The sequence below is a fragment of the Salmo salar genome, chromosome 12, assembly GCF_965601325.2.
Source record: "Salmo salar chromosome 12, fSalSal1, whole genome shotgun sequence".
Taxonomy (NCBI): domain Eukaryota; kingdom Metazoa; phylum Chordata; class Actinopteri; order Salmoniformes; family Salmonidae; genus Salmo; species Salmo salar.
Window position 1 is genome coordinate 36334470 of NC_138302.1, and position 26855 is coordinate 36361324.

General features: G+C 42.1%; 1 protein-coding gene across 17 annotated transcripts in view; it reads left to right on the forward strand.

Annotated features, from left to right (window-relative positions):
- Positions 1 to 157: 157 nt before the first annotated feature.
- LOC106564840 (kinesin-like protein KIF16B) overlaps positions 158 to 26855 on the forward strand; it is a 36008-nt gene continuing 9310 nt past the window's right edge. For 2 of the 17 annotated variants that reach the window (XM_014131288.3, XM_014131289.3), the window contains exons 1-24: positions 158 to 515; positions 1816 to 1885; positions 2368 to 2481; positions 3790 to 3906; positions 5964 to 6061; positions 6613 to 6722; positions 8429 to 8571; positions 8902 to 9070; positions 9340 to 9471; positions 10891 to 11066; positions 11474 to 11539; positions 11733 to 11792; positions 11975 to 12094; positions 12236 to 12287; positions 12437 to 12574; positions 13259 to 13341; positions 13707 to 13795; positions 14888 to 14920; positions 15244 to 15297; positions 17356 to 18711; positions 23632 to 23808; positions 25583 to 25688; positions 25914 to 25961; positions 26271 to 26321. In XM_014131288.3, coding sequence (XP_013986763.3) covers positions 469 to 515; positions 1816 to 1885; positions 2368 to 2481; positions 3790 to 3906; positions 5964 to 6061; positions 6613 to 6722; positions 8429 to 8571; positions 8902 to 9070; positions 9340 to 9471; positions 10891 to 11066; positions 11474 to 11539; positions 11733 to 11792; positions 11975 to 12094; positions 12236 to 12287; positions 12437 to 12574; positions 13259 to 13341; positions 13707 to 13795; positions 14888 to 14920; positions 15244 to 15297; positions 17356 to 18711; positions 23632 to 23808; positions 25583 to 25688; positions 25914 to 25961; positions 26271 to 26321 — 3609 coding nt within the window. In that variant the 5' untranslated portion in view covers positions 158 to 468. Of the gene's footprint in view, positions 516 to 1815; positions 1886 to 2367; positions 2482 to 3789; positions 3907 to 5963; positions 6062 to 6612; positions 6723 to 8428; positions 8572 to 8901; positions 9071 to 9339; positions 9472 to 10890; positions 11067 to 11473; positions 11540 to 11732; positions 11793 to 11974; positions 12095 to 12235; positions 12288 to 12436; positions 12575 to 13258; positions 13342 to 13706; positions 13796 to 14887; positions 14921 to 15243; positions 15298 to 17355; positions 18712 to 23631; positions 23809 to 25582; positions 25689 to 25913; positions 25962 to 26128; positions 26322 to 26855 lie in introns of those variants that run through there. The other 15 variants (XM_014131290.3, XM_014131291.3, XM_082958883.1 and 12 more) reach the window with 14 other exon arrangements.

Sequence of the window (26855 nt, forward strand, 5' to 3'; positions counted from 1 at the left end):
CTCTCTCTACACACTTTCCAGAAAACACAGGAAGTAAATGTGTGCGCGCTGGTTCCTGATTCTTCTTCGGTTAATCAAGAAAGAGTTCTCTACCGCCATCGTCTGTACAGGAGTGTAACAATTTTCCCCACGAATGTATTTTGTCCTCTCTGAGTACTCGTATCAGCTTTGTGATTTACTAGCTGATGACACTTTGTGAGTTGAGTTTGATTATTTTTCTGTGACGGCAATGATAGCAGGCTGATATAAAGTGCACGCTCAAGTCTCAGGAGGGAGCACAAGTAGCTAGCGCTCTTCTTTTCAAAGTAACCTTGTGCAACCGGTCTTGAGGTACAGAGGGAACTGGACACAGACTCAAGATACTGAAACGCGCTTGCCACATTTATTTGTTCTTAACACGATTGGACTGTGCCTTTCAAGGACAACTGGATCTAGTAGCCGGTGAAGCAGACAGAAAGGGGATGTGCAATGGCATCGGTGCGGGTAGCTGTCCGGCTCAGGCCTATGAACAGACGGTAAGTAAAGCAAAAAACATGCTAAACAAACAAAAACGGCCAAATTACGCTATTATTGTTACTAATGGTTATGTTGTTTTATTTTAAGAGAGGCGACCGGCTGGACACTGGTTCACTGTGATATATTGTAACCAGTTCGAACTTCTAACAGTTTAATGCACTCTAATTTGTCTGGCATCATATGACTGGCCATGTTGCAGGAAAACTGCTTAATATATGTGTCATAACAAACACTGACGTTGCCACAACTGTCTCTTCCAAAATGTAAAGGGATACAGCATTTGGGATGTACATGCCAACCACACTCAAAGGAACACGGTGCCCACCACTTGCTCTTGCTAATCCACCAATAAGCACACAAACATTATTTTAGGTGGCAGACAGCTGGCGAGGTGACGGGTGAACAAGTTTAACCGACAAAACAAACATGAAGAGGTTGAACTAGAGCTACCATGGCTGTGCTGTGTCCGGTATTGGGAGTTAGTATTGGCAGCCACCCAGGGATTATGGGACGCCTTAATACTTTTCTGACAAACTATTTCCAACACTAAATAGGATACATGCATAGCTGCATGACAGAAGACAACCACCCTGCCACTTACTCTACACACCTATGTTAAATGTGTGTGTGTGTGTGTGTGAAATATGATGTACAGATGCCAAATAAGTAAGATGCACTATGCACCTGTAGAAAAACAAGGAAGGATTCTGAAGGAAGTAACCTTTCACACATTTTTTGACCAATCAGCCCGGAGTATAATCTGGTCCAGTTGGCATCGTGTTGATGGTAATCTGTTCGGCAGTAGAATGTACGGTTTTATTTCATTCCAGTATGTCTTACTGGAAAGGCCACTAATAATTAAAGCTTGAACTGAATACTTCCACAGAGGGACTAGGAAGAGTCATACCAAGAAACATTTCCTCCAGACTTCTAGTGATCAATTAAGCAAATAAGAACTGAGAGGATTCAGTTGGGGCATTCTTCCAGACCCCAGACGGCCCCATCTTAGAGAGAATGTAGTCTTCTACAAAGATAACAATGCCCAACATTCTAGATCAATTAGTCACAGTAAATTTGTTTACTATGTTGTCTATTGTTGCTAATGTAACGGGTACCTTTTCTTGTTGGTCGAATTTGTGAATCACAAAGTACTGCAATTTGGTACAACCTGAAAGTAATAATTTTCTTACTGATGCTCCTTTATTGGTTCACTGTCTCTGTTGCATCATGGTTTGGCTCAGAAAGGGAAAGCTTAATTATTTGGAAGTGTTAACCTGTTTTATGTTTTTAATTTTACAGGGAGAAGGATTTGACTGCCAAAAACATAATTGAAATAAAAGGGGACAAGACCACCATTACAAACTTGAGGGTAATTTTAAGTTTTAAACAGCCTTTCTACAATAATAATCAATTAATTAGCTAGGCCTGTTTTTCTTTCTGTTTGGCAGATGTTTAGCATAAAGTGTTATTGAATATTATTTTTAATACTAGTTCTATTTCATCAGTTAATTTAATACATTATTTAATTATTTGGTCTTAACATATGATCAGTGAACATGCCTCGTGTCCGGGGCTCCTGAGTGTCGCAGCGGTCTCAGTGCTAGTGGCGTCACTACAGACCCTGGTTCGATTCCAGACTGTATCACAACCGGCTGTGATTGGGAGTCCCAAAGGGCGGCGCACAATTGGCCGAGCGTCGTCCAGATTAGGGTTCGGACGGGGTAGGCCGTCATTGTAAATAAGAATTTGTTCTTAATTGACTTGCCTAGTTAAATAAAGGTTAAATAAATACAATTGCACTCCGCTTTGTGTTTAGAGTATATTTCAGCCTATTTTGTTGTATTTCATTAGATACCAGATGGCATTACCGGCGATTCGATGAGGGAGAGAAAAAAGACCTTCACCTATGACTTCTCCTATGACTCCGCCGACAGTAAAAGCAACACCTTTGTCTCTCAAGAAAAGGTAAATGTCATATTTTGGTCTGAAAACGTGATCTGTACTAACACTTTCTGTTGTTTTTTGTTGTTGTTTTTTTCACGTTTTTGTTGTTGTCCAAATCAGGTTATAGTCAAAGCAGCTTACATTTGCCTCTGTTCAGGGGTCATTTCATTTTTTAAAACTTGTAGGACATTTTTGTTACGGATGGAAGTTTTATTGAGTCAAAACCGTTTACTAATGTTCTGTTAGTCTAGTCTACATGTTGACTCACAAGCCTCAGACATAAGATATGAATTACTGTTGTGCAACTTTCTTTTATTTTTTTATCATAATATTTCATCATACAGGGGTCAAAGTAGATTTCATTTCTGGTACAGTACCTTCTCACATGTGGAGGCCTAAACAGATTTACTTATATAATCCCTGTTAAGATCTCTGTGGGCCTAATGGGAAAGACCTGTTGTTTCATTTGAATGTATTTATTTTTAATGTGGCATTAACATAACCAGTCATTATGTTTTCATCTGATTATCAAACAATCGGATGAAAGCCTGGTTACCTGCACACGTTCCGCCACTCTAAAATGATTCCTGAATGCATACTGTGAACTGTGTACCCGCCATTAGAATAATGGAAAGGGACATCTGTAACAAAACACCATGAATGACATGTAATGAATGACATTCAGTAATTGTTTTTGATCAGGCTTACACTTGTAGCCTGAATTGATGCGTCCACTGTCCACGTGCATCTCGGTCACAGCCACTCTTCTGTCTTTGCAAAATGTGTTATTGCCCAACCGCATCGCATTTTGGAGCGTATTCCACACGTTTTCAAGTCCATTTGCTAATTTCTCATGTGGGCGACATGCAGTAATGATAAATCATATTGTAGTGGCCTACAGTTTTCTTGGAATCTTTGTTTTAATTATTGTGATAGGCTCATGTTCAACCGGTACAGTGTACCCCCTGGACCTTACCGGCTTACTCTCACCCCTGGCATCATGTTAGTGCAGTATCAACAGCAACACAGCCTATGAGTTAACTGTTATAAATGTGTTAAAATTATGCATGCATAAATTCCATATTTTTGAGTTTGTGCTGCATTGGCTAGTTTCTTTCACTGACTGTTTACAGTGAGATCTGTTTTAGACAGTTAGATCTGGGGCCTGTTCAGGAGGTCGCAACCTTACGGACCATTCAGATCTAAATGTACTGTTTGGAACAAATGAGTCCCTGTCATTGTGAATCATATCCGCTACATTCCAATTTGCCAAAGCTCTGAACATTTCCCCTTTTTGAACAAGCCCATGTTTGCCCTCTTCCTTTGTAGGTGTTCAAAGACCTGGGATCAGATGTCCTCAAGGCTGCGTTCCAAGGCTATAACGCCTGCATCTTCGCCTACGGCCAGACCGGCTCGGGGAAGTCCTACACCATGATGGGAAATCCAGTGAGATGAACATTCCCTTTCTCGTCCTGTGTTCATAAAACATATCGGAGTAGGAGTGCTGATCTAGGATCAGGTCCCCCTTGTCTATATAATCTTATTCATAATTATCTAAAAAGCACTCCTACTCTGAGACGCTTTATGAATACAGGCCCTTGATTCCCAAATCAAAGACTGGGCTGTGTTCAGCAGGGCACAACGTTGTGGAATGTTTAAATATACAGTACAAGTCAAAAGTTTGGACCACTACTCATTCCAGGGGTTTTCTTTATTTTTACTATTTTCTACATTGTAGAATAATACTGACGACATCAACTATGAAATAACACCTATGGAATCATGTAGTAACCAAAAAAAAGTGTTAAACAAATCAAAATATATTTGAGATTCTTCAAAGTAGCCACCCTTTGCCTTGATGACAGCTTTGCACACTCTTGGCATTCTTTCAACCAGCTTCATAAGGTAGTCACCTGGAATACATTTCAATTAACATGTGTACCTTCTTAAAAGTTAATTTGTGGAATTATTTTCCTTAATGAGTTTCAGCCAATCAGTTGTGTTGTGACAAGGTAGGGGGGGTATACAGAGGAGCCCTATTTGGTAAAACACCAAGTCCATATTATGGCAAGAACAGCTCAAATGAGCAAAGAGAAACGACAGTCCATCATTACTTTACGACACAAAGGTCAGTCCATATGAAACATTTAAAGAACTTTGAAGGTTTCTTCAAATGCAGTTGCAAAATCCATCAAGAACTATGATGAAACTGTCTCTCATGTGGACCGCCACAGGAAAGGAATACCCAGATCTGCTGCAGAGGATATGTTCATTAGAGTTAACTGCACCTCAGATTGCAGGGCAAATAAATGCTTCAGAGTTCAAGTAACAGACACATCTCAACATCAACTGTTCAGAGGACACTGCGTGAATCAGGCCTTCATGGTCGAATTGCTGGGAAGAAACCACTACTAAAGGACACCAATAAGAAGAGACTTGCTTTGGCCAAGAAACACGAGCAATGGACATTAGACTGGTGGAAATCTGTCCTTTGGTCTGATATGTCCAAATTTGAGATTTTTGGTTCCAACCGCAGTGTCTTTGTGAGACGCAGAGTAGGTGAACTGATGATCTCCGCATGTGTATTTCCCACCGTGAAGCATGGAGGAGGAGGAGGTGGTGTGGTGGTGCTTTGCTGGTGACACTGTCAGTGATTTATTTAGAATTCAAGACACACTTAACCAGCATGGCTACCACAACATTCTGCAGCGATGCGCCATCCTATCTGGTTTGCACTTAGTCCCACTATCATTTGTTTTTCAACAGGATAATGACCCAAAGCACACCTCCAGGCTGTGTAAGGGCTATTTGACCAAGAAGGAGAGTGGTGAATCAGATGACCTGGCCTCCACAATCACCCGACTTCAACCCAATTGAGATGGTTTGGGATGAGTTGGACCGCAAAGTGAAGGAAAAGCAGTCAACAAGTGCTCAGCATATGTAGGAACTCCTTCAAGACTGGAAAATAGGAAAAATAAAGAAAATCCCTTGAATGAGTAGGTGTGTCCAAACTTTTGACTGGTACTGCACAATGTACAACGATCATGCATGACATGGAGATAAGGAATCGGGTCTACTTTGTTCATGACATTTCTGGAACTTTCAACAACAATTGTTTACTCAACAAGGCTGTTTTTTGTTATCAGACTATTGGGACTTCAATCAATCGTGGAGACCCTAAGCAAATATCACAGTAATGAACGAGGGCTCCGACAGTCCAGTTTTGCTTTCACAAGTCTAGGGAAAAGTGATTAGGGGAAAGTACAAGGTTCATAGTGTCAATTTTCTCTGTGGACTCTTGTTTTGGAGAAAGACTAAAGCCAAACGTGACATGTTTAGAGTCTTCCTGTACTGGATTATTTTTAAGAACTGTTCTGTAACATATCAACAGGTTTCCTCAGTCCAGTCGGCCACTGAACAGGGGTCAATCGTTGTCAGACTTATCGTGAACTTAACATCTGCGTTTGATTAAGTGTTTGCTCTATGGATTTATTTTTCATCAGGGAGATGCTGGTCTCATTCCACGGATATGTGAGGGTCTGTTCAGCCGGATTGCTGGGATGACTCGTTGGGATGAGGCCTCCTTCCGCACCGAGGTCAGGTAAGAAAACTGTGTTCATTGTCATTCCCTGGAATTTTTGGAAGAATTCATTAAGAAGCTTAAAGGAATAATCCACTCAAACAATATTTTGGGATTTGTCGCATTAGTCTACTGTTGATACTGTCCCAAAATGTTGAGCATGTCAGCAATTAAGTTTTCAAGATTATAACACGTTGTCACAGCTGGTGTGATGCGTTTTGCATCATATGATGCGAAACTCATCATACACTGGCTGTGTTTCTACCTGTTTGAACTGCAATCGGTCCAATACACATGAAAACATTAAATGACCGCGGGAATCGATAGAACATCGCTCAGAGATGCACAAAAACGATTTAACATTCAAAATGGGTGAATCTTTCCTTTTCAATGGTGGCTCAATGAACACTTTTTAAATATAATAAAAAGTGATTGCACATGATCAATAGACGTTTCAGCAATTCGTACCTCATCCAAGAGATGACAAAAAGAGTCCATAATAATAATTGGTAGATGTCATCAGGCTAAACTTGACCTCTGAAGGACCTTTTTTATCCTCTCAATGTCATCAGCTACCTGGAGATCTACAATGAACGTGTCAGGGACCTGCTCAGGAGGAAGTCTACCCAAACCTACAACCTGAGGGTGAGGGAGCACCCAAAAGATGGACCCTACGTGGAAGGTAAGACAGCATTATTCTTTTTGGATCATAATCAATACGTGTATTTTCTCTATTCATTCTAAGACTGATCCCACACCTGTCTGTAAGGCCAACTGATGGCTCCCAAGCTCATTATAACATTATAACAGTGGCTATCTCTGTATATGAACTCCCTGTGTTAATCCAGTCTGACCCCAGACCTGTCTCAACCAGAATGATGGCTCCCAAATTCATTAAAACTAAAGGTCGACCGATTATGATTTTTCAACGCTGATACAGATTTATTGGAGGACCAAAAAAAGCCGATACTGATTAACTGGCCAATTTTATTTTTTAAATTTGTTTATTATTTTGTAATAATAACAATTACAACAATACTGAATTAACACTTTAAATTTTTTTTAACTTAAATAATGAAACATGCTCAATTTGGTTTAAATAATGCAAAAACACAGTGAAGAAAGTAAAGAAAGAAGAAAGTAAAAGTGCAATATGTGCCATGTAAAAAAAGCTAACGTTTAAGTTCCTTGCTCAGAACATATGAAAGCTGGTGGTTCAAAATTCCCAATTCTTCAATATTCACAGTTAAGAAGTTTTAGGTTGTAGTTATTATAGGAATTATGACACGTTGACTATTTCTCTCTATACCATTTGTATTTCATATACCTTTGACTATTGGATGTTCTGTTAGGCACTTTAGTATTGCCAGCCTAATCTCAGGAGTTGATAGGCTTGAAGTCATAAACAGCGCTGTGCTTGAAAGTATTGCTAAGAGCTGCTGGCAAACGCAGTAAAGTTTGAATGAAAGCTTACGAGCCTGCTGCTGCCTACCACCGCTCAGTCAGAATGCTCTATCAAATCATAGACTTAATTATAATAAACACAAGAGAGCCTTTGGTCATTAATGTGGTCAAATTCGGAAACTATCATTTCGAAAACAAAACGTTTATTCTTTCAGTGAAATACGGAACCATTCCATATTTTATCGAACGGGTGGCAACACTAAGTTGAAATATTGCTGTTACATTGCACAACCTTCAATGTTATGTCATAATTATGTAAAATTCAGGCAAATTAGTTCGCAATGAGCCAGACGGCCCAAGCTGATGCATATACCCTGACTCTGGTACAATGAACGCAAGAGAAGTGACACAATTTCCCTAGTTAATATTGCCTGCTAACATGAATTTCTTTTAACTAAATATGCAGGTTTAAGAAAATATACTTCTCTGTATTGATTTTAAGAAAGGCATTGATGTTTATGGTTAGGTACATTTGTGCAACGATTGTGCTTTTTTCATGAATGCGCTTTTGTTAATCATCACCCGTTTGGCGAAGTAGGCTGTGATTCGATGATAAATTAACAGGCACCGCATTGATTTTATGCAATGCAGGACAAGCTAGTTAACCTAGTAATATTATCAACCATGTGTAGTTAACTAGTGATTATGTGAAGATTGATTGTTTTTTTATAAGTTTAATGCTAGCTAGCAACTTACCTTGGCTCCTTGCTGTACTCGTGTAACAGGTAGTCAGCCTGCCTCACAGTTTCCTCATGGAATGCAATGTAATCGGTGTCCAAAAATGCCGATTACCGATTGTTATGAAAACTTGAAATCGGCCCTAATTAATCGGACATGCCGATTAATCGGTCGACCTCTAATTAAAACAGTGGATGTCTGTCTCTCCGTATTATGAACTCATGTGTTAATCCAATCTGACCCCAGACCTGTCCAAGCACTTGGTGCAGAACTATCACGACGTGGAGGTGCTGATGGAGGCGGGCAATATCAACCGCACCACGGCCGCCACGGGCATGAACGACACCAGCAGCCGCTCGCACGCCATCTTCACCATTAACTTCACCCAGGTGGGCCTCTAGGCGAGCTAATGCTACAGCTACCGCTAGGCTAGCTACCGCTACTCCAGGAATGCTCAACTCCAGTGCACAAGGGCCGCAGTGTAGTTGTCCTTGTTTGTTAGTTTGGGACTGATTCAGTTACCAAGTGAGTGGACTTCTAGCCAATCAATGCCATTAAAGGGGTTGCCACTAATAGCATCTGTGTGAGGCACTTAACCATTCTAGGACAAATAGATGCATACACTGTAGAATGCACCCACAGTTTAAGTGCAACGTTTCGACTCAAAGGTCTTCATCAGACTTCAGGTTTTTTTTACCCGTTTTCTCCTTCCTCTCCAGGCTAAGTTTGACACGGAGATGCCCTGCGAGACGATCAGTCAAATCCACCTGGTGGACTTGGCGGGCAGCGAGAGAGCGGACGCCACCGGTGCCACGGGAGTCCGGCTCAAGGAGGGCGGCAACATCAACAAGTCACTGGTCACCCTGGGCAACGTCATCTCCGCTCTAGGTGGGTAACTGTTATACCAACTCTAATATCAATGAGACCGCAGAAATGAGCACATATTCATTAAAGTCGCATTATAATATTTTTTTTGTATGGAATAAAAACCCTTATCTGGCAATGTCTTTTAGCTTGAATACGCAGGCCACAATAATGTTTTCTCCTTACAATATTTGAACCACAGTAGTGTTCCTATGTCTTACTTCTACTGAATATGCAGAGTTATTCATTTTCTTATTGATTGATCTGAAATCTTTTTCCCTGTCTTGGTCCAGCGGACCTGAGCCAGGACGGAGTGAACACCAACTTGAAGAAGAAGCAGGTGTTTGTGCCTTACAGAGACTCTGTGCTAACGTGGCTCCTCAAAGACAGCCTGGGAGGCAACTCCAAGACCATCATGATCGCTAGTGAGTCCTTAATAATGCGAAATGTCTTGCATTTAATCAAATGTTTCCAATCCTCCCCTTGAAAAGCCCCAAATCCACCGGACTCGGAACCCTGGTTTTTACCTGTCCACTTCAGTATATAAGGGGAACCCTGGATTCTCATGAAAATATATCTATAGATCAGATCCTGAGCCAGCCATGCTTCTTACTGGGATAAAACAACGGCGTCGCTGCGGATCCGACTTTTCTGGACCCTTCTTCCCGACAGCTAAAGGTCCCGAAGCTTCTGCGCATGTGCGGGATTCTCTACTTTAAGCACAGTCTCTGCTTTACTCATAGAGAACAGGCTATTTATTAAACAAATGGTGCTCGTTTAATAAAGTTGGATCAAAGCTTGATCAATGTCTGCAAGATATCATCTAATAGGATAGTATAACTTTACTTTAAGACAAGAAAAAAAAAATTCTTATGAGATTTTAGCATGATTGTGCAAAATATATATTTTTTTCTCATGTGGCCAAAACTCAACAGCATGTTCCACTAGGCAAAATATGTGCTTTGATTTAAACTGAACGCAGGAAGACTATCCTATAGTTTAACACCATCTGCTCAAAAATGTGCACATTTGATATTTAACGCCACAGTTTTTGTGACAAAACTATCCGTGAGTTGAAAATGCGATGGAAACATATTGACCTTTTAGATTTTTATTCGGTGCATGAAAACTTAAGCGAAAAAGTGAATATTGTGTGCACTACGTCAGCACGCACTGTCTTTTATCTGCAACAAGTTTGTTTGGTGGAAACATACCCCTGGTGTAAAAATGTGCATGTTTTGTTTGAGGATTTTAGAATATTCTCATTAAAATCTGTTGCCAATTGGATGGAAACCTAGCTACATTCAACAAGTTTTTACATGGCGTTGTACATTTTAGCTGTATAGATTATGTATTTTGGACGTTTTCAGTGTATTTTCAACACACAAAAATTACACAAAGTTAATTTGAGGTAACTGATTTAACTCTGGCAGTCCTATCATGCGCAGAATGTAATTAGGCTCTTCAGCTCAGGGGAAAAGGGATCTGGGGGGGCGGGATGGGGAGGTTACCTAGAGATCTGCAGTCTTTGCCATAAAACAATAGGGACCCCAATTATTTTATTTTTTTACAATTTTACCACAGCAGGAAGCATGAATGTGCTTTGCAGACATTTCTGGGTTCCTAGTCCAGTGTACTTGGTGCTAGAATTTGAGAACATGGCTTTCTAAACACTTGATAAGGCTGACCTTTATGTATAATACGCTTAAGTGTGGTGAGTGGCCACAAGCTAAATATCTGTGGTATGTTTGCAGTCAAAGATACAGTATTGGAACACGGCAAATATAAAAGTGTTTTGTAGTACGACCAAGGTTTCAAAGATGTTTTGCTCTCGTTTGCTGCAGCCATTTCACCTGCTGACGTCAACTACGGCGAGACGCTGAGCACTCTGCGCTACGCCAACCGTGCCAAGAACATCATCAACAAGCCCACGATCAACGAGGACTGCAACGTCAAGCTCATCCGAGAGCTCAGGGCTGAAATCGCCCGGCTGAAGGCCCTTTTGGTCCAGGGAAACCAGGTAGGGGATTTGTCACACTGATCTGAATTGTGTGTGTTGATTTGTTTAGGGCATTGGAACTCAACTATCCTGTCCACTACAACATTTTCTCTGGCCCTTCAAGTATATTTATTTCATAGACAAAACAGCTCTACAATACACTGCCTTACAAATTATGTAAAAAACTGTTATTGTATACAAATGGGTATAGCAAACATTTATTTTGTTAATTTATGGGCACATTTTTATAATGCATAACTAGTACATTATGTTTTATTGAAATGTAACATGTCCACCTTTCCAGCTACTGGCCTATGACCTTGTTGTGTTTTAAATGTCCCATCTAATCTAACTAGATCGCACTGACTTAGGGAGTATTGAGGTGTGATTCAATAATGTATTGATTGTTGGTTGGTTTTCATCCTCAGATTGCACTTCTGGATTCACCCACTGCTCTGAGCATGGAGGAGAAACTACACCAGAATGAAGCCAGAGTAAGGCCATGTGGATTGTTCCTTTTTAGAGTAAAAATAAACACGATTACCCAAAATAAGCTATCGACACTTTGCAAGTGCGGTGTTCTATTCTTCAAATCCATAAACGAACAGGTCAACCATTTTCAGCAAGTTAGTGATGTGATCTCATCTTTAACATTCAATACATCTTTTTGTGCTATTTCTGTCATAGGTGTTGGAGTTAACCAAGGAGTGGACTAACAAGTGGAATGAAACTCAGAACATTCTCAAGGTGAGTGGGTATATATTTGTATAAAATGTCTAATTCAATTTAGCTCACAGAAGCACTCTGGTTATATACCTTTTTTTTTAAATTATAGTCGGCTGTGAAATTTAATTGACTTATAAGTCAGAAACCTCAATTAATTCCTAATGACTGACAATATCTGTCTTCCATTGATCTCGTCTTTACAGGAAGAAACCCTTGCCCTGAGGAAAGAGGGAATCGGTGTCGTCCTTGATTCTGAGTTGCCTCATCTAATTGGTATCGACGACGACCTCCTAAGTACTGGCATCATCCTCTACCATCTAAAGGTCAGTCACAGTTGATTTGATTATTTTTACAAATGAGTTTTTTTCTCTCAGATTGATTCACAAGTTAATATGTCCTCCTATTAAACGTAAATAGATGTTACATGGACTTGACATGCTGTATCGCTTTCATTTTTGTCCCAGGAGGGCAGGACATATGTTGGTCGAGACGATGCGTCGACTGTTCAGGACATTGGTGAGTGGCCTCTGTTACATTCTCTATCCGCTGTCATACTTTGCTACAAATCAGGACAAAGAAACAATTCATAATGGTAATACGCGCTCACACACACACACACACACACATACACTGTCTTTCCCTCTCATTCTCTCTCTTCTCTGTAGTTCTCCATGGGCTGGACCTGGAGAGTGAACACTGCATGTTTGCGAACCAGACTGGCACCGTCACCCTGGTTCCACTCAATGGGGCCCAGTGCTCTGTGAATGGAGTGCAAGTGACAGAAGCCTCCCCACTAAACCAAGGTATGCGCTTTTGGTCGCACATTATTTGGATTGTCTGGATTTTCCATCTGTAGATGCTACTCCAATGTTATTTTAGAGTTTTTCGCAGTACGTCTAACCGGCCTCATAACCCCAGACCACGTGTATGGTCTCGTGTGGGCGAGCGGTTTGCTGATGTCAACGTTGTGAACAGAGTGCCCCATGGTGGGGTTATGGTATGGACAACAAACACAATTGCATTTTATTGATGGCAATTTTAATGTACAGAGATACCGTGACGAGGTCCTGAGGCCCATTGTCGTGCCATTCATCCGCCACCATCACCTCATGTTTCAGCATGATAATGCACAGCCCCATGTCGCAAGGATCTGTACACAATTCCTGGAAGCTGAAAATGACCCAGTTCTTCCATGGCCCGCATACTCACCAGACATGTCACCCATTGAGCATATTTGGGATGCTCTGGATCGACGTGTACGACAAGTGTGTTCCCGGCAGCCAACACAATGATTGTTCTGTGAATGCCCAATCCCACATTTACTAATCTTTAGTCATTTTTAGAAGTAGTGTATGTATGTATGTATGTATGTATGTATGTATGTATGTATGTATGTATGTATGTATGTATGTATGTATGTATGTATGTATGTATTATTTTTCCTTATTACCTTTATTCAATGTTTATTGTTCTATTGTGTTTGATAGGTGCTGTTATCCTACTGGGGAGAACCAACATGTTCCGTTTCAACCACCCTAAAGAGGCAGCGAAACTAAGGGAAAAGAGGAAGGTAACACCGAAGGCTCTTTAACTCAAAGGCCTTTTAAAGAAGCTTATTAGTTGCAGTACTATTCAGTTGTTGTTATTATTATTATTATTAATATATGTGGATGATCTATGCTCCCCAAGGGTTTAAATCAAGGAAGTCATGACTCGTATAGCTTATTACTCATGTAGCCAAGCATTTTGCTGCACCTGCGATAACATCTGCAAATCTGTGTACGCGACCAATAAACTTTGATTTGAAATAACCATCTAGTGGAAGGGCACGTTTACTGTAAGCCTTTTGGGATGCAGGCGACTTGACCAATGAGTCATCATGAGGTCAATGGTCATGTTGTTGAACTTTTGTTGTGTGTTGGACATTTTTCCCAGAGTGGACTGCTCTCCTCCTTTAGTCTGTCTATGACCGATCTCAACAAATCATGTGAGAACCTCTCCACGGTAATGCTCTACAACCCAGGGTGAGTGTACGTGGGTGTATGTATCACCTAATCCCAAATCAGCCTCTAGCCCCTACTGTCTATGCACTTGTGGAGATCTGAGAGGATTGGATAGCTGTAGGCAATACGGAGAAAACTCAAGAGGGCAAGGTGATGCTATTCCCATATTCCTTATACTAATCTATTCCTCTCAGATCACCAGGAGTGCATGGGGCGTAGGCAGTAGGGGCTGGTTTGGGATTAGTGAAATGTATGCTCCAGCGCATGAATGATTCACCCCAACTCCCTCTGCTCAGTTCCCCCTGCCTTCTCAGGAGTTCGTAAGCGCTCCTTTTCCTACATTCGCTTATGTCCGCTGCTGCTCACCCGCGTGACCACTGACTGAAGCAGTGAATTGATTGTATTTTTATTTTTTTTATAAATAAAAATGTGTCAGTTACTTTGCTGAAATACAATGTTACAGTACCCAGTCAAAGACATCAGTGTTGTGGTAGTTTTTATGATGATCTAGGCGGTTGGCACAGGTGTAGCTCAAAATGGGGGAAATATTTACTTTGGATTGGAGGAGGTCTGTAACATTGCAACTGCTGTGACTCAAGCCTAAATCATGTGAGCTGGTAATGCTGCTCGTCACAAATGCCACATCTCACAAACTCTATGGCCTTCATTGATTCTATTACAAACTCTCCAAAAATCTGTTGTGCCAGCGATTCATTTTGCTTGTACAGAACTGCTAGAGAATGCATTCGTTTTGTTGTTTTACAGCACCCCTTGTGGAGGAAGCACGTAGTCTTCTTTTCAGTTTTGGACAATACAACAAGTAATGCCATAGTTCTTACTCCTAATTTAGACCTAAACTGGATTTTTTTTAAACCTAGAACAACCAACTAGGTACCTACTAGGTAGGTATGCACACATAGACAAAAAACAGCTACGAAATTAGTAGGTCCAGAGCAACCATGGATATTCTGATGAATACACAGCCAGTATTTAGTGAACGTTGGTGACGGTTATGGCTGTGTTGTTTTAACTCCTTTGTGTAATTATTGCTCTTCATTGAGTCTAATTTTAAAAGTACAGTAACTAATGTATCTCTGAATCCTCCCTTGGCAGTCTCTTCACTGAAAAGGGGCCCATCTATCTCAGGTAGACCCGACCAGAGTGTTCAATGTTCACTGCTTTGTTTTAACAATGCTAGTGAAACATGACACATCTTTTTCACTTTGTCCTGACACCACTGCTGTTTGTTTGAACATAAGCCACCATACACTTGTTTTTAGTTATGATTTTGCACGTTGCCCCGCTTGCTTCAATCACTGTTTTGTATGAAGCTCTTCAGTCATGCCAATTGCAGCCTTCATTTCTGTGATCATGCCGTCTCGTTGAGTAATACTCTAGTGTGTATTTGAGTCCAGTCTCCCCTGTCATTGTTTTTAAGCCAGCTAAATGCTATTGGTGTACTTGCCTAGGTTGGAAATTGAGAGGCAGCAACGGGAAGAGCTGGAGAAGCTGGAACACAAAAGGTGCGAGGGGAGGTGCGCACGTGCGCGCGCTCACATTTTGACTGTACAAAAAGTCCAATGTTGACTCAATAGTCACCTGCAATACACCACATTGTAGGAACGGTGTGAGCTTTTTAAAAGCAAATATGCTGATGTCACATGATTATTGGAGACTCTTATTGTTAGTCGTACAATACTAGTCATACAAAAAATGTCTTGTTTGCTATGTACAGTACCAGTCAAAAGTATGGACACTACTCATTCAAGAGTTTTTCTTTATTTTTACTATTGTCTACATTGTAGAATAATAGTGAAGACATCAAAACTAAGTAACACATGGAATCATGTAGTAAACAAATATATTTTAGATTCTTCAAAGTAGCCACCCTTTGCCTTTGACAGCTTTGCACACTCTTGGCATTCTCTCAACCAGCTTCACCTGGAATGCTTTTCTAACAGTCTTGAAGGAGTTCCAATATATGCTGAGCACTTGTTGGCTGCTTTTCCTTCGGTCTGCGGTCCAACTCATCCCAAACCATCTCGATTGGGTTGAGGTCAGGTGATTGTGGAGGCCAGGTCATCTGATGCAGCACTCCATCACTCTCCTTGGTCAAATAGTTCTTACACAGCCTGGAGGTGTGTTGGGTCATTGTCCTGTTGAAAAACTAATGGTAGTTCCACTAAGCGCAAACCAGATGGGATTGTGTATCACTGCAGAATGCTGTGGTAGCCATGCTGGTTAAGTGTGCCTTGAATTCTAAATAAATCACTGACAATGTCACCAGCAAAGCACCAACACACCATCACACCTCCTCCATGTGTGGTTCCCACCGTGAAGCTTGCAGAGATCATGCGTTCACCTACTCTGTGTCTCACAAAGACATGGCGGTTGGAACCAAAAATCTGTAATTTGGATTTATCAGACCAAAGGACAGATTTCCACCGGTCTAATGTCCATTGCTCATGTTTCTTGGCCCAAGCAAATCTCTTCTTATTATTGGTGTCCTTTAGTAGTGGTTTCTTTGCAGAAATTTACAGTGACTTACAAATTGGTGCATTCACCTTATGATATCCAGTGGAACAACCACTTTACAATAGTGCATCTAAATCTTTTAAGGGGGGGGGTTAGAAGGATTACTTTATCCTATCCTAGGTATTCCTTAAAGAGGTGGGGTTTCAGGTGTCTCCGGAAGGTGGTGATTGACTCCGCTGCCCTGGCGTCGTGAGGGAGCTTGTTCCACCATTGGGGTGCCAGAGCAGCGAACAGTTTTGACTGGGCTGAGCGGGAACTGTGCTTCCTCAGAGGTAGGGGGGCCAGCAGGCCAGAGGTGGATGAACGCAGTGCCCTTGTTTGGGTGTAGGGCCTGATCAAAGCCTGAAGGTATGGTAATTTGACCATGAAGGCCTGATTCACACAGTCTCCTCTGAACAGTTGATGTTTATCTGTTTCTTGAACTTTGTGAAGCATTTATTTGGGCTGAAATTTCTGAGGCTAGTAACTCTAATGAACTTCTCCTCTGCAGCAGACGTTACTCTGGGTCATGGCGGTCCTCATCAGTGCCTGTTTCATCATAGCGCTTGATCATTTTTGCGACTGCACTTGAAGAAACTTTCAAAGTTCTTGACATTTTCCGGATTGACTGACCTTCATGTCTTGAAGTAATGATGGACTGTCATTTCTCTTTGCTTATTTGAGCTGTTCTTGCCATAATATGGACTTGTTCTTTTTACCAAATAGGGCTATCTTCTGTATACCCCCCCCCACCTTGTCACAACACAACTAATTGGCTCAAATGCATTAAGAAAGAAAGAAATTCTAAAAATGTATTTTAACAAGACATACCTGTTGAAATGCATTCCAGGTGACTACCTCATGATGCTGGTTGAGATTATGCCCAGAGTGTGCAAAGCTCTCATCAAGGCAAAGGGTGGCTACTTTTTGAAGAATCTCATAAATCCAAATATATTTTATATTTATAAACACTTTGGTTACTACATGATTCCATGTGTGTGTTATGTCATAGTTTTGATGTCTTCACTATTATTCTAATGTATTATTTATATTTGGTTGGTGTGCAGGAGGCTGATTAAGGAGATGGAAGACAGGCAGAAGTGTGAGAAGGCGGAGCTGGAGCTCCTGCAACAGGAGGTGGAGTCCCAGCGCAAGGAGTCTGAGCAGGTGCAGCAGCGCATCCGCCGCCAGGAGGAGACCCTCCGCTGCCGCAGCCAGGACATTGAGAGCCGCCTGCGTGACCTCTTGACTGAGAAGCAGCGCTTTGAGGAGGAGCGCCACCGCGAGACCAAGGAGCTGGAGCTACAGAGGTGCCAGCGGCTGGAGGAGTGTGAGGATGAGAAGCCACAGGACGAGGAGGCGCGTCTCCATAGCGAGGCGGCAGAGCGTGCCGAGCAGACAGAGATCTTCCGTGAGCTGGAACGGCTGAAGCAGGAGAACGAGGAGCAGGCGGTGCGGCTGGAGGCGGAGAGGCGGAGGCTGGAGGAGGGCGAGCTGGAGCAGCTAGGCCTGGTGGGGCGCCTGGAAGAGCAGCTGAGGGAGCGCCACGAGGCGGCGGCTGCCCTGCTGACCCGCGAGGACACCCGGCGCCTGGACGAGGAGCGCCGTGCCTTGGCCGAGATCCGCGAGGCCCTGCTCTGCGCCAAGGAGGCCAGCGGGCGCTCCGACTGTGACGGAATGGGTGTGGAGGCCGGGCACGCCGCCCAGGTCCGTTACACGGACTTCAAGGCAGCACAGGTGAAGGAGCTGGGTCAGTTGGAGGAGGGGCTCCTGCAGCAGAAGAAGTGCCTGGAGAAGGAGGTGGCTTCAGAGCGCGCTGCCCTGGCCCTCCTGGTCCACACTCACAAGGAGCGGCAGCAAAAGCTGCGAGAGACCCAGGAGAAGGGAGCACAGGACGCCTCTGAACTCTCCCAGGAGGAGCAGCGGATGCACCAGGCCGAGCAGTGCCTCCTCTTCAAGGAGCGCCGGCTAGCCAGCCTAACCGACAGCCTCCTGCCGGCGGTGGCCGAGGAGAGGCAGAGGGCGGAGGAGCTGCAGAAACTCGGAACCTCCACTGGTGCTGACAGCATATCCAACATCTCCCTGGGACTAGACAACACCCTGTACCAGGTGGAGAAGGAACTTGAGGAGAAGGAGGAGCGCCTTACCTCGCACTGCGCCAGCGCCGAGCAGCTTCAGCAGCTGCAGGAGACGTACGAGTTCACGGCCAACGTGGCGCGCCAGGAGGAGAAAGTGCGACGCAAGGAGAAGGAGATCCTGGAGTCACGGGCGAAGCAGCAGCGTGAGGCCCTGGAGCAGGCGGTGGCGCGCTTGGAGAGAAGGCACTTAGCGCTGAGGCGCAGTGTCTCACTGGCCCCCGAGAGTGAGGAATCCAGGCGCAAGGCCTCCATTCTGGGGCCCGCGCGGGAACTCGACCAGGAGAGGTGAGCACGCTTGTTATTTACTGTCACTACAGATAAATCTGTAGAATCAATGAATAGTAAAACATTTGTCCTTTTAGTGGAAGGTGTGTAGTAGACACATTGCTGTCTGTTAAGGTCATGTTTTAAGTATCCCTATATTTCTGTTATTACGGTGCTATCACTCTGTTATTAGTGTGCCTGCGCAAGAGTCTCATTGATGAACCTGGCCTGAGTGTAATGGCAACCATGTATTGTGCTAATACGGTTGAGTAAACGTTGTTAAACTGGAACCTTGTTGTATTTGAGTTAACATTGGTAGCAGAGGATGGTTAATAACTACAATGTGCCACCTCGCTTCGACGAGGAGGTCTTATGAAAGTTGAAAAAATGAACTTGGAATCTGGACACGGGTTACTAATCTGGACAAGAAAAAGCAAGCACTTGCGGTGGTATTATCGCTCAAAGGAAGAGCGAGAGAGACAGCACTGGAAATATCCATTGAGGATTTGAACAAGGATGATGTTATGGGAACTTTGATCAAAGCACTGGATTCTGTGTTTCATAGAGAAGAGAAAGACCATGTCTACGAGGCATATTCTAACTTTGACAGTGTTACTAGAGACATTTCGGTTGCAATGATGGACTACATCATTGATTTGGACGTGGTTCTCCCGGATGCAGGGTTAGCTTTCAAGTTGCTAGATACTGCCTGTCTGGATGGTAGGGAGAAACTGTTGGCTTTGACTGCTTGTACTATGCTGAATTTTGCATCAATGAAGTCGGCACTGAAAATAATTCTGGGTGAAAAGACGTCTGTCGCGCCAATAACAGATGGAATGCAAGTGAGTGACGCAGGATATTACACTGAGCATCGGAGAAAAGGCGCCAAAGTCACATTCTCATGACAAACAGACGAGGACGCCATTGCCCGGCACACATCCACTGGACAGATATGGATCAAAACGTGCTATTTGTCCAAGCACTTACCTTTGGGTTAAAGACGGTCCTCATAAAAATGAACAAGTTAAACTTAGAGGAAAATGTTACACTGCTCTCTCTTTGTTTTTACATTGCATTGTTTTCAAACGAATCTGCTTTTGATACTGAGATCTTTATAGTTGAATCCTTAGGCTGTGCTGTGATTGATACTGCATGTACGCACACAGTTTGTGGTGCCAAATCAAAGTTTATTTGTCAAGTGCGCTGTATACAACACAGTGAAATGCTTACTTGCAGGCTCTAACCAATAGTGCAAAAAAGGTATTAGGTGAACAATAGGTAGGTAAAGAAATAAAACAACAGTAAAAAGACAGGCTATATACAGTAGCGAGGCTACATGCAGACACCGGTTAGTCAGGCAGATTTGAGGTAGTATGTAGATATGGTTAAAGTGACTATGCATATATGATGAACAGAGAGTAGCAGTAGCGTAAAAGAGGGGTTGGCGGGTGTTGGGACACAATGCAGATAGCCTGGTTAGCCAATGTGCGGGAGCACTGGTTGGTCGGCCCAATTGAGGTAGTATGTACATGAATGTATAGTTAAAGTGACTATGCATATATGATAAAAGGAGAGTAGCAGCATCGTAAAAAGAGGGGTTGGGGGGGGCACACAATGCAAATAGTCCGGGTGGCCATTTGATTACCTGTTCATGAGTCTTATTGCTTGGGGGTAAAACTGTTGAAGACTTTTTGTCCTAGACTTGGCACTCCGGTACCGCTTGCCATGCGGTAGTAGAGAGAACAGTCTATGACTGGGGTGGCTGGGGTCTTTGACAATTTTTAGGGCCTTCCTCTGACACCGCCTGGTGTAGAGGTCCTGGATGGCAGGCAGCTTAGCCCCAGTGATGTACTGGGCCGTACACACTACCCTCTGTAGTGCCTTGCGGTCAGAGGCCGAGCAATTTCCGTACCAGGCAGTGATGCAACCAGTCAGGATGCTCTTGACGTTGCAGCTGTAGAACCTTTTGAGGATCTCAGGACCCATGCCAAATCTTTTTGGTTTCCTGAGGGGGAATAGGCTTTGTCGTGCCCTCTTCACGAATGTCTTGGTGTGTTTGGAGTTGAAGGGTCAACCAACTAGTGTTGGGGCAGAACCCTAATCTTCCCTCTATTGGTTGACAAGCCACCAGCACTAGAAGGGACTAGTGTGAGTGCATGGGTGGGACAGCACCTTTCAGCACTACATGCAGCGAGAAAAGCGTTCACTGAAGCAGAGTGTCCAGAGAGAATTCGCAGGGCTCTGCGTAAACAGCTTCGACACACCGACAAAAAGTGCGAGACTGGAAACAAAGTGTACAACAAACAAGTTGACTGTCGAGTGGAAAGGACCGGGAGTAGTCATTGGCTAAGATGGTGTGGTGATATTTATGAGGCACCATTATCAGGTGCATCACTCAAGATTGCTGAAAGTAAATGATCAACAAGATAGAGCGGCTGTTGCTGAGAATCAGCCTCCTAATGAAAATGACAAAAATTACACCTTAACAGACACAAACCTACCAGATGTCGCATCCAAAGATATGGACACTGAAACTGACACAGGAAATTGAGCAGAGACCTTCAACCATGCCACAGATAATACTGTTGAGCGTTCAAATGAGAAAAACATTCAACAACAGCCACATGTGTTAAGACAACATGGTTGTTCCCATCTGAAAACTGGACAAACTGTTAAATACATGGACAGAGAAAGTGGTATTCCACATACAGCAACCATCATTGGACGAGCAGGAAAAGCCACAGGAAACCACCAGAACTGGTACAACTTGCAGTACTCTGAACTAGCTATACTTTCTGGGTCAGCTGACCTGTCATTTGTAGATAATCTGAGAATTGAACCCATGGAAAATCAAGAAAAACAGAATGACATTCAAAATGATGATGTACTTGAAACAAAGGATGTGTCATTTGACTCAGCTAAGCTAGATGAGCTCAGTAATTGGAGTAAAAATGGGGTGTTTGAGGAAGTCAAAGACATTGGCCAAAAATGTGTCTCAACAAGGTGGGTGTGTACCCTTTTAAAGAATCCTTACCTGGAATAGTGCCAAAAGCACGTCTAGTGGCTAGAGGTTTTGAGGAGCTGGCTGCTAAAGAAGTCCCAAAAGATTCACCGACATGCGCCTCAGTCACTAAGCTTACTACTGACAGTGATCTGCTAGAAAAAATGGAAACTTCATTCCATAGACATCAAACCTGCATTTTTGCAGGGAACAGAGCTGTCAAGGGTCATTCACATCTGACCTCCGCCTGACGCTAAGAGCAAAGGAACACTGGAAAAGTGTGTATTCCCTGGCAGATGCATCACTCTACTGGTACAACAAAGTCAAGGCAACAATGCTGAGTACAGGTGGAAAACTGTCACAAGTGGATCCTGCAGTCTTCTATTGGCTTGATCAAGACTGCAATGTGACTGGAGTACTTTCCTGTCATGTTGATGACTTCATCTGGGGTGGCTCACAGACCTTTGCTAGATCTGTGATTCCACACCTCAAAGCTGTCCAGGTCAGCCGTGAGGAGCATGATCATTTTTGTATGTTGGCATAGAGTTTATTACAGTTGATGGAACAATACTGATGCAACAGGAGAGCTATATCAAGAATCTTCAACCTATCCACATGGATTATTCAAGAGCCGTACAAAGAAATTCCTCTCTCTGTGGAATTGAAGTTGATGAATTGAGAGTTCCAAGATGGGTTAAATTCTATGGGTTGCTAGACAGAGTAGACCTGATGTTATGTTTAATGGCTGCAACTTGGCATCCAACACAAAACACACCACTGTACAAACCATTCATTAGGCAACTGAAATCACAAGTGACTCTAAAGTTTCAGCATGTTGGAAAATACTCTCTGAAACTAGTTGTCTTCAGTGATGCTTCCCTAGAGAATGTTACAGATGAAGGCACACAAGGTGGACATCTGATTGTGTTAATGGGTGAAGGAGGATGATTCTCACCTATCTGTTGGCAGTCAGAAAGGATCAGAAGGGTTGTCCGAAGCACACTTGCTGGAGAAACCCTTGCTCTTGTGGATGTAATTGACAATGCTATCTTTCTTGCAACTCTGTTCTCAGAGCTTACCACTGGTGAGACAAAATGGCACATTCTACCTGTAGTTTGTGTCACTGACAACTACTCATTAGTTGATGCTGTGAAGTCAACCAAGTCTGTCACAGAGAAAAGACTTCGTCTTCAGATTAGCAGCATCAAGGAACTTATTCAAACACAGAGAATCCAGCGGATTCTGTGGTCGACCACAAAGGAACAGCTTGCTGACTTTCTGACTAAAAAGAGAGCATCCGGTCTTGTGCTCCTAAAGGCACTAGCAATGGAAAGTGGCAGCTTGAGTAATACAAATAAAATCTTTGTCACACAACCCATTTGTAATGGGTAACTTAAATAATACTTGGGACATTTATTGTATTTATTTGTCTTTAAAGAAAAGTGTGAGATTGTTAAGTTCATGTTTTAAGTATCCCTATATTTCTGTTATTTTACGGTGATATCACTCTGTTATTAGTGCGCCTGCGCAGGAGTCTTGTTGTAGATGAACCTGGCCTGAGTGTAATGGCAACCATGTATTGTGCTAATACGGTTGAGTAAACGTTGTTAAACTGGAACCTTGCCGTTGTCGTATTTGAGTTAACACTGTCCACATAATTATGGAAAATGTAGATAAGCTTATGTCAAAGTTTCAAGAGATGATGCAAGATGGTAAATGAGTGTCATTGATGAGTGATGATGGTATTATCACATTGGTCAATCTCTCCTGTTTAAAATTGTGTTCCTCAATTGGTAATATGATTATGGACATGATAAATGAGTAACCCCGCCTTTTTATAATGATATTGTACTAATAGTTTTGTGGAATGAGTGTATTTATCATGACTCTTTGGGTTCATAGACGCATGACAACTTTCCATCTTCTCTCCATGTCCTCAGGGTGGAGCAGGAGATCCATAAGCTGAAGCAGAGGATCAGTAAAACTGAGGGAAGTGGAAGGAGTCACACTGGGAGCTGCGATGAAAAGACCAGTCTCAGCACCCCCCCTGTCAGCCCAATCCAGAGCCTACCCCCAGTGCTTCCTATCGCCGATGACGGGTACAGTGCCTTCAGAAAGTATTCACACCCGTTGACTTTTTCCACATTTTTTTGTTACAGCCTGAATTTAAAATATATATTTTTTTGTCACTGGCCTACACAAAATGCCACATGGAAATATGTTTTTTTAAATTTTTACAAAAAAACAAAAACAATAAAAATCTGAAATGTATTTAGTCAAGCAGTATTCGACCCCTTTGTTATGGAAAGCCTACATTTATTTATTTTATTTTTTTAACCTTTTTATTTAACTAGGCAAGTCAACAGATTTTTACCTTGTCAGCTCGGGGATTCGATCTTGCAACCTTTCGGCTACTAGTCCAACACTCTAACCACTAGGCTACCTGTCGCCCCAATAAATGAGTTCAGGAGTAAACATTTGCTTAACAAGTCACATAAGTTGCATGTACTCACTCTGTGAGCAATAATAGTGATTAACAGGATTTTTTAAAGGACTACCTTATATCTGTACCCATACGTACAGTTATCTGAATGATCCCTCAGTCAAGCAGTGAATTTCAAATACAGATTCAACCACAATGACCAGGGATGTTTTCCAATGCCTCGCAAAGAAGGGCACCTATTGGTAGATAAAAAGCACGCTTTGAATATCCCTTTGAGCATAGGGAAGTTATTAATTATACTTTGGATGGTGTATCAATACACCCAGTCATTACAAATATACAGGCGTCCTTCCTAACTCAGTTGCCGGAACGGAAGGAAACCGCTCAGGGATTTCACCATGAGGCCAATGGTGACTTTAAAACAGGGTTTAATGGCTGAGTGGAAAGAAGTCTGTACAGAATAAAAAATATTCCAAAACATGCATCCTGTTTGCAACAAGGCAGTAAAATAATACTGCAAAAAATGCGGCAAAGCAAATCACTTTTTGTCCTGAATACAAAGTGTTATGTTTTGGGGCAAGTCAAATGCAACACATTACTGAGTATCACTCTCCATATTTTAAAGCATAGTGGTGGCCGCCATAGTGGTGGGTATGCTTGTAATTGTTCAGGACTGGGGAGTTTTTCCAGGATAAAAAAGAAACGGAATCGAGCTAAATCCTAGAGGAAAGCCTGGTTCAGTCGGCTTTCCACCAAACACTGGGAGATTAATTCACCTTTCACCAGGACAATAACCTTACCGTAGTTGCTTACCAAGAAGTCAGTGCATGTTCCTGAGTGGCCGAGTTACAGTTTTGACCTAAATCTGCTTGAAAATCTATGGCAAGTCCTGAAAATACTTGTCTAGCAATGATCAACAACCAATTTGACAGAGCTTGAAGAATTATGAAAAGTATAATGGGAAAATGTTCCACAATCCAGGTGTGGAAAGCTCTTAGTGAATTACCCAGGAAGACTCACAGCTGTAATTGTGACTAACATTTATTCACTCTGGGTTGAATACTTATCTAATCAAGAGATGTATTTTTTTTTTGTACTTTTTTTCTTTTGGGCAAATGTTAGATTTTTCTTTCACTTTGACATTTTGTCTAGATCGTTGACAAAAAAAGACATTAAAATGTATTTAATTCTCACTTTGTAACACAACAAAATGTGGAGAATGTAAATGGGTGTGAATACTTTCTGAAGGAACTGTATGTGTCAAATCCTATGCAATATTCACAATGATTGCCAGAAACAGCACAGGCAAATTTGTTGTAGGTGGGGAATGATGAAATGTAGATGTCAAAGTAACTACCAGATGATCATATTGAAGATGCCATATTTTTGGACCCTAGGGTTGGCCATTGTAGATTGAGTGTCTAATAAGTTTCCTTATCCGTTGACAGGATAAATGCATACATTGAGGAGGAGGTTAAGAGAAGGTTACAGAAGCTGAACCTCTTCAATGGTGACAAAAACATTGAGCTCTCACTTTCGTCTGAATCTCTGCAGGTAAGCATCAATGATAATAACATTGTTTTGTTTGCATTCTCCGTACAGAGCGTATGCAATATTAAGATGGTGATATTTCTCAATCTCAAGAATATATTATTGATGTTCAAACTCATAGTCTTAGTCACTGTAGCCTCCCATACAATGGGAGCTTAATAAAGAAACCCCCATTTGGAAATTGTGCCTTTTGAAAAATAGCAATTATAAAGTTCTTCAATCCTACAGGAGGACAAAGAAGTTAATGATTCTAGTTCTGTTACATTAACAGATGAGGTAAGCCCAGGTCCTCGACACGGTACACAGAATGGACTATAATCTGCATGCATTTCTGATAATTCTCTATAGAGGTTACATGGACCAATCACATGGGATCTTTTTCCAACCTTTCTCTAATTATGTGGATGATGTTTTGCCTCGTTTTCTTTTCTTTTCCCCAATAGGAGAGGAACTCTGCTGCCTGATGGCGAAGTTATCCATTTACCGCAGCATATGCAATTTTAGTTTGAGATGAATTTGACATTGCATTGTATCTTTTAGTATTTTTTTTGTCATTGCTTAGAGGTGTGGTCTTATTCATTACAGGATGACAACAAGCTGCAAAACCCTGTTGACCCTAGGAAATTGAAATATGAGGTAAGACTTGAGTATTTTCTTTTTTTTGTTGGAGATGAAGAAACTAACCAGACATTTTTAAACAATAATTTAACTTGAGTGGCAATCATGCTGAATCTTCACTAACCACCACACCAACTATGGAAGAAATACATGCCGTTTGTAAAAGGAGCTTTGGGGAACATCCTGTTTTACAGGAATCCCAAATTTGTATCTTATAAACCATATATGATTCCTAAACCAATAACCTTTTTAAGACCTTTATAAAGAAATGGCAAAAACATAAGAATATAGCTGTTTATGGGGATATTGACTAGAAAAATCAACACAATCACAAAGAAGCAGGACATTGGATAAAATACTGAATTGGCTAAAGGAAATCAGTCACTGACAGAGGAGGCCAACCTAAGTGTAGAACAGGATAAGGAGAAATGTCCAGCCAAACAGGGTTGATATCTGGTTTTGTAACAAAAGGACAAGATTGCATGGAAGCCTGGCATGTGTAATTTTGTATTTATGCTGCATAACAATCATCAATCTCTTTTAATTCTGTTT